At 46.9% G+C, this 12,109-nt stretch overlaps 1 protein-coding gene across 1 annotated transcript in view; it reads right to left on the reverse strand.

The window, feature by feature from the left end:
- Positions 1-12,109, reverse strand: part of CLSTN2 (calsyntenin 2) — a 639,705-nt gene that overhangs the window by 108,525 nt on the left and 519,071 nt on the right. Inside the window, exon 6 of the mRNA XM_039462018.2 lies at positions 7,284-7,469. Coding sequence (XP_039317952.2) covers positions 7,284-7,469 — 186 coding nt within the window. The remainder of the gene's footprint in view (positions 1-7,283; positions 7,470-12,109) is intronic.

A 12,109-nucleotide genomic window follows, 5' to 3' on the forward strand; every position in this document is an offset into this window, starting at 1 on the left:
GCACAGGCCACTGCTCTGGCAGAGGGGCACATTGAGGATGTATGACCTGGCAAAGCCATAATGTGGGGCTCCTTTGTCTTCCTTGCTGAGGGGGAGTGGCAGGCCACCTAACCCACAGATGTTGCCTGCCAGAAACCATCAAGCTGCATTTAAGCAGATGGTGTAGACTTCCACAAACTTAACAGATTGTATTTCATTTTTTGGTACACTTAAACAAACTGAGAAGATTTACTTTCTCCAAGGTTTTTCTGTCTCTCTTCTCCCCAGGGATCCCTTCGGAAGGCAGTGGGTAAACAGAATGCATCACTTGCAGAGATGATACAGCACTGTCTACACATCAGGGTGTATTTAAGACGCTGCTTTGGAATCCTCCGTGAAGGTCCCTGGGGCTCCCAGGCTGCTGAAGATTCACACTGGTCTTGTGCACAGCAGCTGCAGCTTGAGTGCTGGGGGATTGAAACCAGGGATGAAGTCTCATTTGAGGTCCCTGGGCCCTAGCAGGATGGGGAAGCCCCTGTGAGCCAGAAAGTAGATACAGACAAGACGAATGAGGCAGATTTCAGGGCACCCTGTGGTACAAGAGCCCAAACGGGGCCTAGGAATGGCAGTCACTGTCTGAACTTCTTAACTGATGAATTCACATTCTGCTCTGGATGGCCTTGGTGAGGCCAGAGGGTGCTTAGCACTTCAAGGGGCTTGTGACAAGGGTGACTGACACGGGGCCACCAGTCATGCCTCCTCAGGGTCCACCCCTGACCATGGGAAGGGGAAGGGACAGGTGGGGAAGCTCAGGGAGAGGATCCAGTGTAATCAAGGACACAGGCCTCACTCTGTAGGATGTCCTCACAATTGGCAATATCAACTCCATATTATGCCGCTAGATGTTTATATAATATCTAAGTTATGCCAGGCACTGCCATGAGAATGTAGCAATGAACCCATCAGCAGCGGCTCTACCTTTAGGGATGCAATGAAAGTCTTTTATTTTCTGAAGGAAGCAGCTTGGTGGGTAGATGAGTTCAGTGATACAGAACCTCTGGGAAAGCCAAGGAGGCCCTCTTGACAAGTGCCGTATGGACTGCCGGGACTTCGTGGCGGTAGAATGTATTCTATTCACAACACAAATCTCTGACCCGCTGATACCAGCTTGTCCACGAGACTTGCTCTGATGGATGAAATACGTGTGCATGTGACATGTGTCATATCAGAGCAGAAGCCTTAAGAGCTTGTCTGTTGCTCGCTATGCATCTTTTCCATCTATCAGGAAATCAACAATGTTTTATATCAAAGCTGTTCCATTTTTCCTGGATCCTGGTGGGGTGCTAACATGGCACACAGCCACAGCCAATCCGAGGACATGTGGCAGGAATGATAAATAAACTTTGTTATTTTAAGACAGTGAAAGTTTACAGTCATTTGTTACTGCACCATAACCTGTCTTACCCTGACTGATAATCCACATCAGTGATTGTTATTGGCAGTTAAAATTCCCACTTTTCCATCTGTATACTGTAAGCATAGGCACCAGGGACTTTCAGGGGCTCACACACTATTGATAGCATTTAATAGACACAATAAAACTATCGTTTTGCCTTTAGAATCCTAGACAAGAGGGGTTCCTCCAAGGCCCTGGAATCAGAACCTTGGATTGCTAGGTGAAGCAAGCTGGGCTTGGCTTTGCCTGGGTGGTTGGCCAGGATCCTGAGTGAGAGCCGTGGATACTGAGTTGCTTTCTAGCTTGGTATGTTTTTGCCACTGCAGCAAAAACCTCCTCCCCAATGTAGTGGGCCCTGTTGTATGGTAGCTGCTTAAATGACCTGCAAGAAATAAGCGTAAGAAAGAAGCCCCCTGCTCACTGTCAGCATCCATGAGTCAGCGTGTGCAGCCCTCTGCTGCTGTCTGATTAGGGATCGAATCACACTTCCAAGAGGTGTTCACCTACTTTGCTTAAAGAGGCCCACTCGCCTCTCTGAGAACGGAGGCACTGGCTCTGACTAGGAGACTGATGCTGTCATGCTGGGAAGCTCCAGCTCTTTAGCAGTGTCACAGAGAGACACATCATAGCTTCCTACAGTTGGGCTATTGTGACGGTATAAAAGGCTCTGATGGTAGTTATTAGTGAGAACAAGTTCTGTTGAGCTGCAAGGTGTAGTAGAAAACCATGGACATTTGTAGCTTCTAAAAATTGCATTATAATTTTTTTTTGACATGTCTGTCTTCCCCAGAAGACTGAAGTTAAAAAAATTTAAATCGACATATAACAATTGTACATATTTATGGGGTACAATGCAATATTTAGATACATGTATACCTTGTGTAGTAATCAATTCAGGATAATTAGCAAATCTACCTCTCAGACATTTATCACTTCTTTGGGGTGAGAGCATTCAAACTCCTTTCTTTTAGCTATTTTGAAATGTACAAGACAGTATTATTAACCATAGTTGCCCTGCTGTGCTATACAACACGAGAACCACATGGTCTTTTAATTCCTGTATTATTTGAAGAGTTAGCACAGCAGCTGAATACCCCTCCCCAAAGTAGTGGGGAGGAGTATTAATTCAACAGATATTTGTTGAATTAACAAATATGTGCAGAAGTGAATAAATGAATGAGCCCTCTAAAAAGTCTCCTGGGCTCACAAGTACATAAATCCTGAGAACACCTTAAGTTCTGGTCATGTGCACTGCTCTGACAGATGAACCACATCGTTTTTGTAGCATCCTCTCACGCTATGGCCTTTTGTTCAACAGGACCTGCCCTCAGCATTCTTTATCCCACACAGCGCAGCTGACCCAGACAACATGTGCAGGAGGTACTGGCCAGCAGCCAGGAGCCCCGCGGTCCCTGTGAGGAACCGGCACGGTTCCTGGACTCAGGGCCACCAGGGCATATGCACCACAGACTACTTTTCTGTAACATGTAGTGATGTGGGGCCATCAAAGTGGACCTTTTCTTGTGCTGTTGTTGATGTCAAATTTAATTTGACCAAGAGGTCTCACTGAAGGCTTCACTGTCATCTCATCCTCAAGACAGTTCCGTGACACACACCTCTGGAAGGCCTGGTGTTGAGATGACAGGGTCCTTCATGTGGATCTGTGAATTCAGAGGAAGTGATAAGCAGTTGGCCCAGCTTCTCTAAGAAGCCAGGCTTCACATAGAGCCAGGGAAGGCGGGGGCTGCTTGAGTTTCATCTGGCCTCACAAACTAAAGGGGACACAGAGGTTCAGGGCTCTCCATTGTTTTTTGTCCAAAGCAGAAGGCAGTGTCTTCCTGCATAAATCTGTGAAGCAATGTGCCTGACATCCAGTGCTTCCCCAGGCCCAAAGAGGCATTTCAAGTGCTGCTGCATCTGCTCAGGCACCTCCTGACAGCAGGCTTGACAGCAGCTATTGTCCAACTCCCACTTAAACCAGATTCCCTCGCTGCTCCTGATGGGGCCGACACTACAGGAGGAGGAAGCAGTGGGCCATGTCCAGATTTCCACGGTGACCCTCTGAGGAGACATCCATGGTTAGGTTACTGCATGACTATGGCGCCACAGAGGAGACTCCAGAACTTACACTGCCATGATAGCTCCACGGACGGACTCCTGGCGGGCATACAGGGCCGGCAAATGCTGACTAGAGGGAAGGCTTTGGAGAGGTGAAGGAGAGAGACCATCCTAGTGGGAGGAGAATGTGAGTGAAGGCTTATGGATGAGAAGGAACCAGGCAGAGCCCTGACCAAGCAGAGGAAGAGCGTCAGGGCGAAGTGTGCTATGGTAACGGATCAGCAGGGCGGAGGCTGACCCTTGGGAGGATGGAGAATCAGGCGAGAATGTGGCACCCACACCTGGGTATTCCACAGGCAACTGCCACCGTTGTCGCCTGGATCTGCCCTTGCTCCTGGATTCCTAGCTCTGGTTGGCAGCATCCTCATGCAGCCAGACACCCACACAAGAGCCTTCTTAGACTCCTCCTTTCTCACTCCGGACAGCTAATCAATCATTTTGAATCTTGCTGATTTTGACTCCAAAATCTGTCTTAAATTCATCCTCACTGCCACTCACCTGGTTCAGAACTCATTATCTCTTCCGTAGACCATGGCTATAATACCCTAATTGGTCTTCCTGTTTTCATCCAAAGTCAATAAAGATTTGTAGGCTGGAAAATGCGTGAATAATGAGGCTTAAATGGTCATGGCAGCTCCCTAGTTGGGAAGCCCAGAAAGCAGCTTGTCTACCACCCACAGAAGGCATATAGAAACTTGTCTCTGGAACTGAAGGTACCCTACAGGAGTCAAGCATTACCACTCAGCTTCCATTTTAGAAGTGATCCAGCCTTTATTTCCCTTACAATTGGAGAGAACATGAGCCCCTACATGGAAGCTGACCCCAGGATCGGATTTGCATTTGGGCCTCACTCGTTTGCTTTTGCCCATTTTATCTGAGCCCTCCTCCAGTGTAGTTCAAAAGCCAGGCTTCTAATGTGGAGTTGGGACTGACCCTGCCCAGCAGAGTTACTAGGACAGGATTCCCATAGGCGTGGGGTGGGGGTGGGGGGCAGTGCTATGGAGAGAAGCACAGACTTCCCTCCCTCAAAGGGAAGCTCCCAGCACCCAATAAGGCCGCACCTTGCGGGGAACCTGCCTTGCTGGCTGAATTAACCTGCCCTTCTGCAGGTTGGCAGCACAGATGGAATGAGCTGCGTTAACATACTAGATGCAATTTTGTTCTAAGATTTCTTCCTTCAGAAAATTCTTCTCACACTCCATTTCGCCCCATCTCTCCCCAGCAACATTCAAAGTCAAATCACAAGTGGATGCCCTTGGGCCCATCTGATCTTTAACAAGCCGATCCCATCACCTCCTCCTAACCTGGAGGAGTTTGGGAAATGACGCTAGCCTACAGTGGCCTGGGATTGAGTTCACTTATAATTCAGGTGCCTGGGGAGCAAAATGGGGTATCCCTTCAAAATAAGATGTCATCTTAAATGGCTTCTCTGCCCACAGAGTGGACTAGAGGACTGGAGGCAGTTTTCTGAATACTGCAGATCCCTTATAACTCTTCTGCAAGAGCTGTATGGAATATTGAAGTTGTGATTTTCCCATCTACTGCATCATTCTGGAGAGGTCTGCAATCCCACAGGCCTTCCCTGCCAGCCAGGTGACAAGATAAATGGACCATGACAATACCAAGCAGGGTTTATTTCACATTCAGTTCTAAATAGTTTTACTTGGTTCCTTGGGTTAGAACAGTATAGATGAAGGGGTGTGTGTGTGTGGTTGTGTGTATCTGTGTATCTGTGCGTTTGTGTGTGTGTGTATGAAAGTTGAGGGAGAAAACCTGTCCCAAACACAGTAGTGGAGAGGCCCACCATGGAAGACGGCAGGCTAGACTGTGCATTCACAGCCTCCCTTTCTTCTGGAAGAGATGCAGTTACCTCCAAATGCAAGCCCAGTCTAAGAGTAAGCCCTTTCCTAAGCACCCCCAAACACAGCTGGAGAGTCTAGTGTGAATTCCTGAGTATTCTGGGAGAGAACAAAGAAGAAACGAACTCTGTGCAGGAGGAGGGGTGAAGGAGGTCCATCAACATGCCAACAGTCTGACTTACAACGCGCATGAGGTGCTTCCCGCCTTATGAGATGCTCTTTCTCTTGTTCCACAGGCTCCCCTGAGAGATTTCCATTCTGGCTCCAGAGGCCTGGAAGGATAGCCTTAGTGGAAACTGAGCTAAAACGCCCATCATTCAGACAGACTTACTTTCCAGTCCTGGCTCTGTCGCTTTCTATCTGTGAGACCTTAGACAAGTCATTTTCACTCTCTGGCACTCAGATTTTTCATCTCTAACATGGGATGGCTGACGTCCTCCCCATGGTGAAGATGGGAGAACTGAATAAAATAATGCATGTGAAGAGGCTGGCAGGGCATGTACAGCAGGTGCTCAGGGAAGCTGGCTTTCTTCCAAACCCACCTTTCACAGCACCCCTCCATCAGTTCTGTTTCTTCACTCCTGCCCTGCCTCCTTTCTTGTGGCGCCATCTCACAGTCAAATGACAACAAGCCCTCTCTGTCCCTCACAAGTGAATATCTTCCCTTGCCCACCTTCACCCTTACCCCAAGCTCTTCTCTGCCGTGGGCAGCCAGGCTCAGCTTCATGGGCATGTGACCTTGTTCCGAGGGGGAATGGCTATGTGACAGACCTGAATTTCTCCCCTGTCCTAACTTTGCTTATCTTGAACAAACAGAATACCTATGATATAAAGTTCCCTTTGCAACCAGACCAGCTGAGACTGGTACATAGAACTAAGAAAGCCCACCAATCGACTTCAAAAAGACCTCAGGCTTCATGACAATCCCATTTCCATGCTAAATGATACTTCCAACCAGCACCGTGACAGTTGACAATTGCCATGACAATGACTGGAAGAAGCTGTAAAAGGAAAGAAAGGGAGACAGTACTACTGGTTCCAGGAGATCACCACTCATTTCTGGAAAAGACATGAATATTCTTCCCTTTTCTTTTAATGCCAATTCCTTCATTAGGGAAAGCCTGTATCTTAAGCCCCTCTCCCTCACTCATTGGCCATGCTCCTGTTTCTCAATTCCACGGCCACTGAATAAAGCCTGCACTGCTGGACACTCACTTTTGGTTTGGGGTATTGGCTTTGTGATACTGAATACGGACAGACTCCATCTTTTGTGAGACCAGCTTTGTCAGTAACAACCTGAGTAGTCATATAGGGCCCCATGCTTAGTTGTGTACACTTGGTTTAATTCTTTGCTGTCTCTGTTTCAAAACTCTTGTTAATTTTTGAACAAGAGCCCCAGATTTTCACTTGCATTGGACCTCACAAATTATGCACCTAGTGCTTTGGGGAGGGGACCAATCTCTTCCCAGCTAAATGACACTACTAACTCTATGTACTGGGTGTGGTCTGGTAGCTCTTTCTGAACAGTGGAGCAGAAAAGAACTCACGTCTCTTTGAGCCCTGTCCTAGGTGCTCTTGAACACATTGTGCCAGTCAATCCCTGTTTTACCAAAGAAAAACGGTCTTTGCTTTACCATGTCACCTGCCCAAAGCTACATAACTCATACATGGAGTCTGAGTCAGGAGTCGAGTGCCAAAAGCAGAGCCTTCCTACACTCTTGCCATAGGTAAATTTAAAGTCCATCCAGGAGTTACACATACTGATTCCGGGGTGAAGAGTTGATTCTTTTCTAAGATAATAAGATGTGCTTTTTTGGTATACATAATTTAAAAGCAATTAATTTAAAAAATCCCCAGAGGGAAAAACCTACCACATAACTTCTGAAGGGATTTCTCAGAGTAGGTCTCCCGGTCACAGCCCTTGCCAATGTAATTAGTCTGCAGCTCTGCGACGATCTGGAGGGAAGACACAGCTCCGTCGCACGTCTCCAGGCGGATGCTGGGGAACAGAGGCATGCTCCCGGAGCCAGGCTGGTACTCAATCCTTTTGGTCCAGTCTAAATAAACAAGGAGAGGATTAAAAGTAAATCAGGAGCAGTCAGTTTTGCTGGAACATTTCTTTTGGAAATGTGAATTTGTTCCAATGAATTATTTGCCCCCCACAAATATATTAGATATCAGGGAACGATTTGAGAATAATGGGAGTTTTACTTTTGCTTATGCAAGACTTCCTCCCTGAGAAATACTAGGCAAATACAGAAAACTGCACCTGGCTGCCCTGAGCCACACAGGAATACACAGAGCATGTACACACAGGCACACTCACATGCACGTGCACGCACACATACGCGGTCACACCCTCAAACGTATATTAGCTACTCAGTTCACCACGTGTTATGAGGTTAGAGCCACACCCGTCCTTGCCTGCAGTTACAACTTTTCATTCATTTCCCAGATACTCCTTCAAGAACTTCAGAACAACATACCAGAGACAGTCCCCACAACCCCCCATTTTTTTTTTTTTTTAGTATCTTAAAATTTTTTTTTTAACTTTTGTTTTAGGTTTAGGTATACATGTGCAGGTTTGTTATACAGGTAAATTTGTGTCATGGGGGTTTGAAGGACAGAGTATTTCAGTACCCGGGAGAGGCAGCCCTTCTTACATTCATTTCACAGGCAAACATCAGATCTCTTAAAGGTAAGGTGCCATACTTATTGTAGTACTCTCTAATACTGTGCTAATGTTTTCTTTCTTCTTTTTTTTTATGTGCCACTGATGACATTCTTTAGTGTTTTGCCTCTCACCCCATTTTCCAACTTTGCCTCACGTGGTCATTTTAAGGAAGGCATGTGTCTTGTTATAAAACAAAAGAGCATGGTTGTTCAAGGATTTCCTGAGGTCACGAAGTAGGGTGAAAGGAATCTCAGACATTCAGAACTATGACTCACTGAAGTAGGTCTCAAGGTCTTGTCACTGCTTTTTAGTGAAAAAAATAATTTGGAGATGATAAAACACTAGAGAGGACCAAAATCACAATTAAAGGAGCACCTTGCAAGAACAGAGCTATCAACACATACAACCGCTGTGAGAGCATGTACACAGGAACCGACTGATGCAATAACAGCAGCACCTGAAAGTCGGAGTGGACTCAGGGCAGGCTCCCAGTGACCGATGACGTGTGTTTGCCCACCACAGCGGGCATCCCACGCTCTGTGAGGACACATGTCTGTGATGGCTGTGCAGCCATCCTCAGCCAGACTTGTGCAGAAGAGTGATTCTGAGTCATCAAGCAATGTGAGTTATGGGTGCTGTTAGTTCACTAATCCCAAATGTTTGTCACGTAGAACATTGCTAGATGATATCTCTTTGCTGAAGTAGAAATAAAAATCTAGAAAGTTGCCTGACCTCACCCATGAGGAACTCAGAATGTCCTACATGGTGGGACCTGGGGTCGGGCTGCAGTTACCAGAAGGCTCCTCTGTTCCCAGTGGGCCACTGGCGCCACCATGGTGATACCAGTACCTTGGAGGAGGCTGGGCTTCGGGGTGAGCCAGATGGCTCTGTTCACTGAGCAACCATTTGTTCAGGGTTTGTTTCTATGTGCCAGGCTCTGCTGGGAGTACAAAGGGTACAGCAGTGAACAAGTCAGGAGCCTAGGGAGAGAAGCAGGTGATGAATAAGCCCCGGTTGCTCTAGCAGAGAGGAGTAAATGCTATGAAAAGAAAAGCCAGTGATAAAGAGGGGCTCCTTTAGCTTGAGAGTTCACCTCTGTGCTGAGGCTGGAACATCAAGGACAAATGCATTGGGAGAAGTCTCCGGGAAGCATGTGTGAAGCAGATGCAGCAATAAATCTTGGCTTGGCTTTGTAAGGTCAGGAAGGTCTCGAGCAGGTTGCTGAAGGTCTCTAAGCCTCAGGCATCTCATCAAGAAAACAGGGAGCATAGCACTGACCTTATAGTATTGAGGTAAGGACTGAGTGTGAAAATGTGTGAATAACATGGAGTAGGGGCCCTGATCAATGTTGTTCCCTGGCGAGGAAGAAGACAACTGCCCCCTACCCCACCCCATGCTTCGCAACTCTGACACATCTCAGATCCTTTGAAATCTGAGTTTAGCTCTGAGCCCCCATGGTCACTAGCTGTCCTTTATGGGTTTTTTTTCAGAGTGTGTCAGAAGTAGAGATTGCACATTACAGTTGTGAAATTCATCCCTAGGGTACTTACAATGAGAGGATATTTGGATAAGAGTGACTAATTTTAAAGGAGAATATCCCCTATTATTTGTCATTTATTTTCCTCAGTCTTTAGGAGCCATGTCTGGGTTGGCCCATCCTCTCCCAGAGGATGGGATCATGAAGGTGCTACAGCCCATTCTCCAAATGCCACAAGTGCAATTCTAAGGACAGATCACTAGAGTAAAAGGTGGCTTTTGTCTGATGTATCTAGTCATAGTGCTGTAAGAAGCCATCCATACACATGGCCAGCTGCATAGTATCCTAGGTACAAAATGTTTCATGCCACTGTGTATTTGATTGTGCTGTTTCTCCTGCTTGGGGTTCCCTCCCTTTCTATCGCCATCCCTCTTGCCATCTCCTCCATGCAGCCTTCTGGAATTTCTCCAGTCGAGGTAGATGCCCTCTCTCCTCCATGCTTCTACACTATTTTCAACATTAGACCACAGCATTAGACTCCAAGCTTCAAGTGCCTCTGAGGCCCCAGAGTGCTAATCAGTGCCTGGCGCAGAGAAGATGCTCACGGCTGAGTGTGGTGGCGCATCCCTGTAATCCCAGCACTTCGGGAGGCTGAGGCGGGCGGATCACCTGTGGTCAGGAGTTTGAGACAAGCCTGGCCAAGAGGGCAAAACCCTGTCTCTACTTAAAAAAAAAAAAAAATTAGCCAGGTGTCGTGGTGGGTGCCTGTAATCCCAGCTACTTGGGAGGCTGAGGCAGGAGAACTGCTTGAACCCAGGAGGCGGGGGTTGCAGTGAGCCAAGATCTCGCCACTGCACCCCAGCCTGGGTGACAGAGAGATTTCATCTCAAAAAGAAAAAGAAAAAGAAAAACCAAAACGATGCTCACTAGTGGTAGAAATTGTGACAGAATCCTACAGGCTATCTTTTGATAGGAAATATTTGCTGGGTGAATCTGGGGAGCCCCAGACACATAACCCTGATTGCTGCCTCAGTAGTACTTCTTGAACTGCAGACAGAATCCATGGCTGGTTTGCAGCTTCTCTGGAACTGACCCCATCTGCCTGCATCTTCACCCCGCTGAACTATCTATCCCTTCTCTACACAGAACCATCTATCTCTCCTCTCTCCCCAAACCCTCCATATACTCCCCATTTCTGTAAATTAAAAATGGAGAAAGCAGTTTTATGCTGGGAACGGGAGCTTGGTGTGCACCCCACAGCACCAGTATTGGGGTTCTCCTCCTTCTGCTCATGTAGGAGAGCCCTCCCACCATACCTCCCCTCTGGTCACAGTCTCTGGAGGTCTCTTCTCTGGAGAAACCCATGACACCCTCCTCATTGAGTTCCTTTATTCGGCAGAGGCTGCAGACATCTCTTTCTCATCTAGATATTTTGGTGGTTCCCTATGATGAGCAATTCTACCTCAAACCTTTATTAAAAGGAGTGAAAATAAACAAGTAAGTAAATCTTGAAGGGAAAACCAGGAAGCACAATCCCGTAGAGTCTTCACCCCATCTCTCACCCCGGAGCGGGGAGGGCAGGGCCCTCTCTGGCCACCGGGAGAAATCAGGTATTAAAGAACTTTAGGAGTATCACAATTGCCAGTTGCTTTGGTGACCTCAAGAGGCTTGTTTCTGAGGGTTTACGAGGAGCAGGCAAAATTCCAACCATATAGTAAAAGAAATCAATGAAGCTTTCTGAGCAGTGTCCTTGAGAGAGTGACACGCTCACACAAATATCTGTTTTCTAAGGAGTTGGGATGAGGTTAAAAGAGCAAAAGGCAAGTTGCCAAGTTCAGCCTTTACCACATGAAATGTCTGTCCCTCCTCATCTCCTGGAGGGCAGGATAGCATGGTTCTTACAAGTATGAATGTTTCATTCAGCATACCTGAGTTTAAATCCCACACTTGCCACTTGCTGTGGAACTCTGGGCCAATCACTTATGCTCCCCGTGCCTCGGCTTCCCCTTCTGTAAAGCTTGTATCTACCACTCCGGATTTTGGGGGATTACATGCAGAGTCATTTTACCACCAAACACAAGGAACATGTCCAATAGACATATTGGTAAATTGTTTATTCAGTAACATTTATTGCAAAAAATAAGAGGAAATTAATGACTAAGCACTGGAAAGGTGCCAGGCACTTTTATATCTATCATTTCATTTAATCCTTTCAGGAACCGGTGGGGGAATGTTATCCTAATTGTACAAATGATAAAACCATGGCTAAGAATTGATGTGACTCACCCAAGGCCATGTAGCTTTTTTTTTTTTTTTTTGAGATGGAGTTTTGTTCTTGTTGCCCAAGCTGGAGTGCAGTGGCGCAATCTCGGCTCACTGCAACCTCCGCCTTTTGGGTTCAAGCGATTTTCCTGCCTCAGCCTCCCTAGTAGCTGGGATTACAGGCACCCACCACCATGCCTGGCTAATTTTTGTATTTTTAGTAGAGATGGGATTTCACCATGTTTGCCAGGCTGATCTCTAACTCTTGACTTTATGTGATCCAC

The sequence above is a fragment of the Saimiri boliviensis genome, chromosome 9, assembly GCF_048565385.1.
Source record: "Saimiri boliviensis isolate mSaiBol1 chromosome 9, mSaiBol1.pri, whole genome shotgun sequence".
Classification (NCBI taxonomy): domain Eukaryota; kingdom Metazoa; phylum Chordata; class Mammalia; order Primates; family Cebidae; genus Saimiri; species Saimiri boliviensis.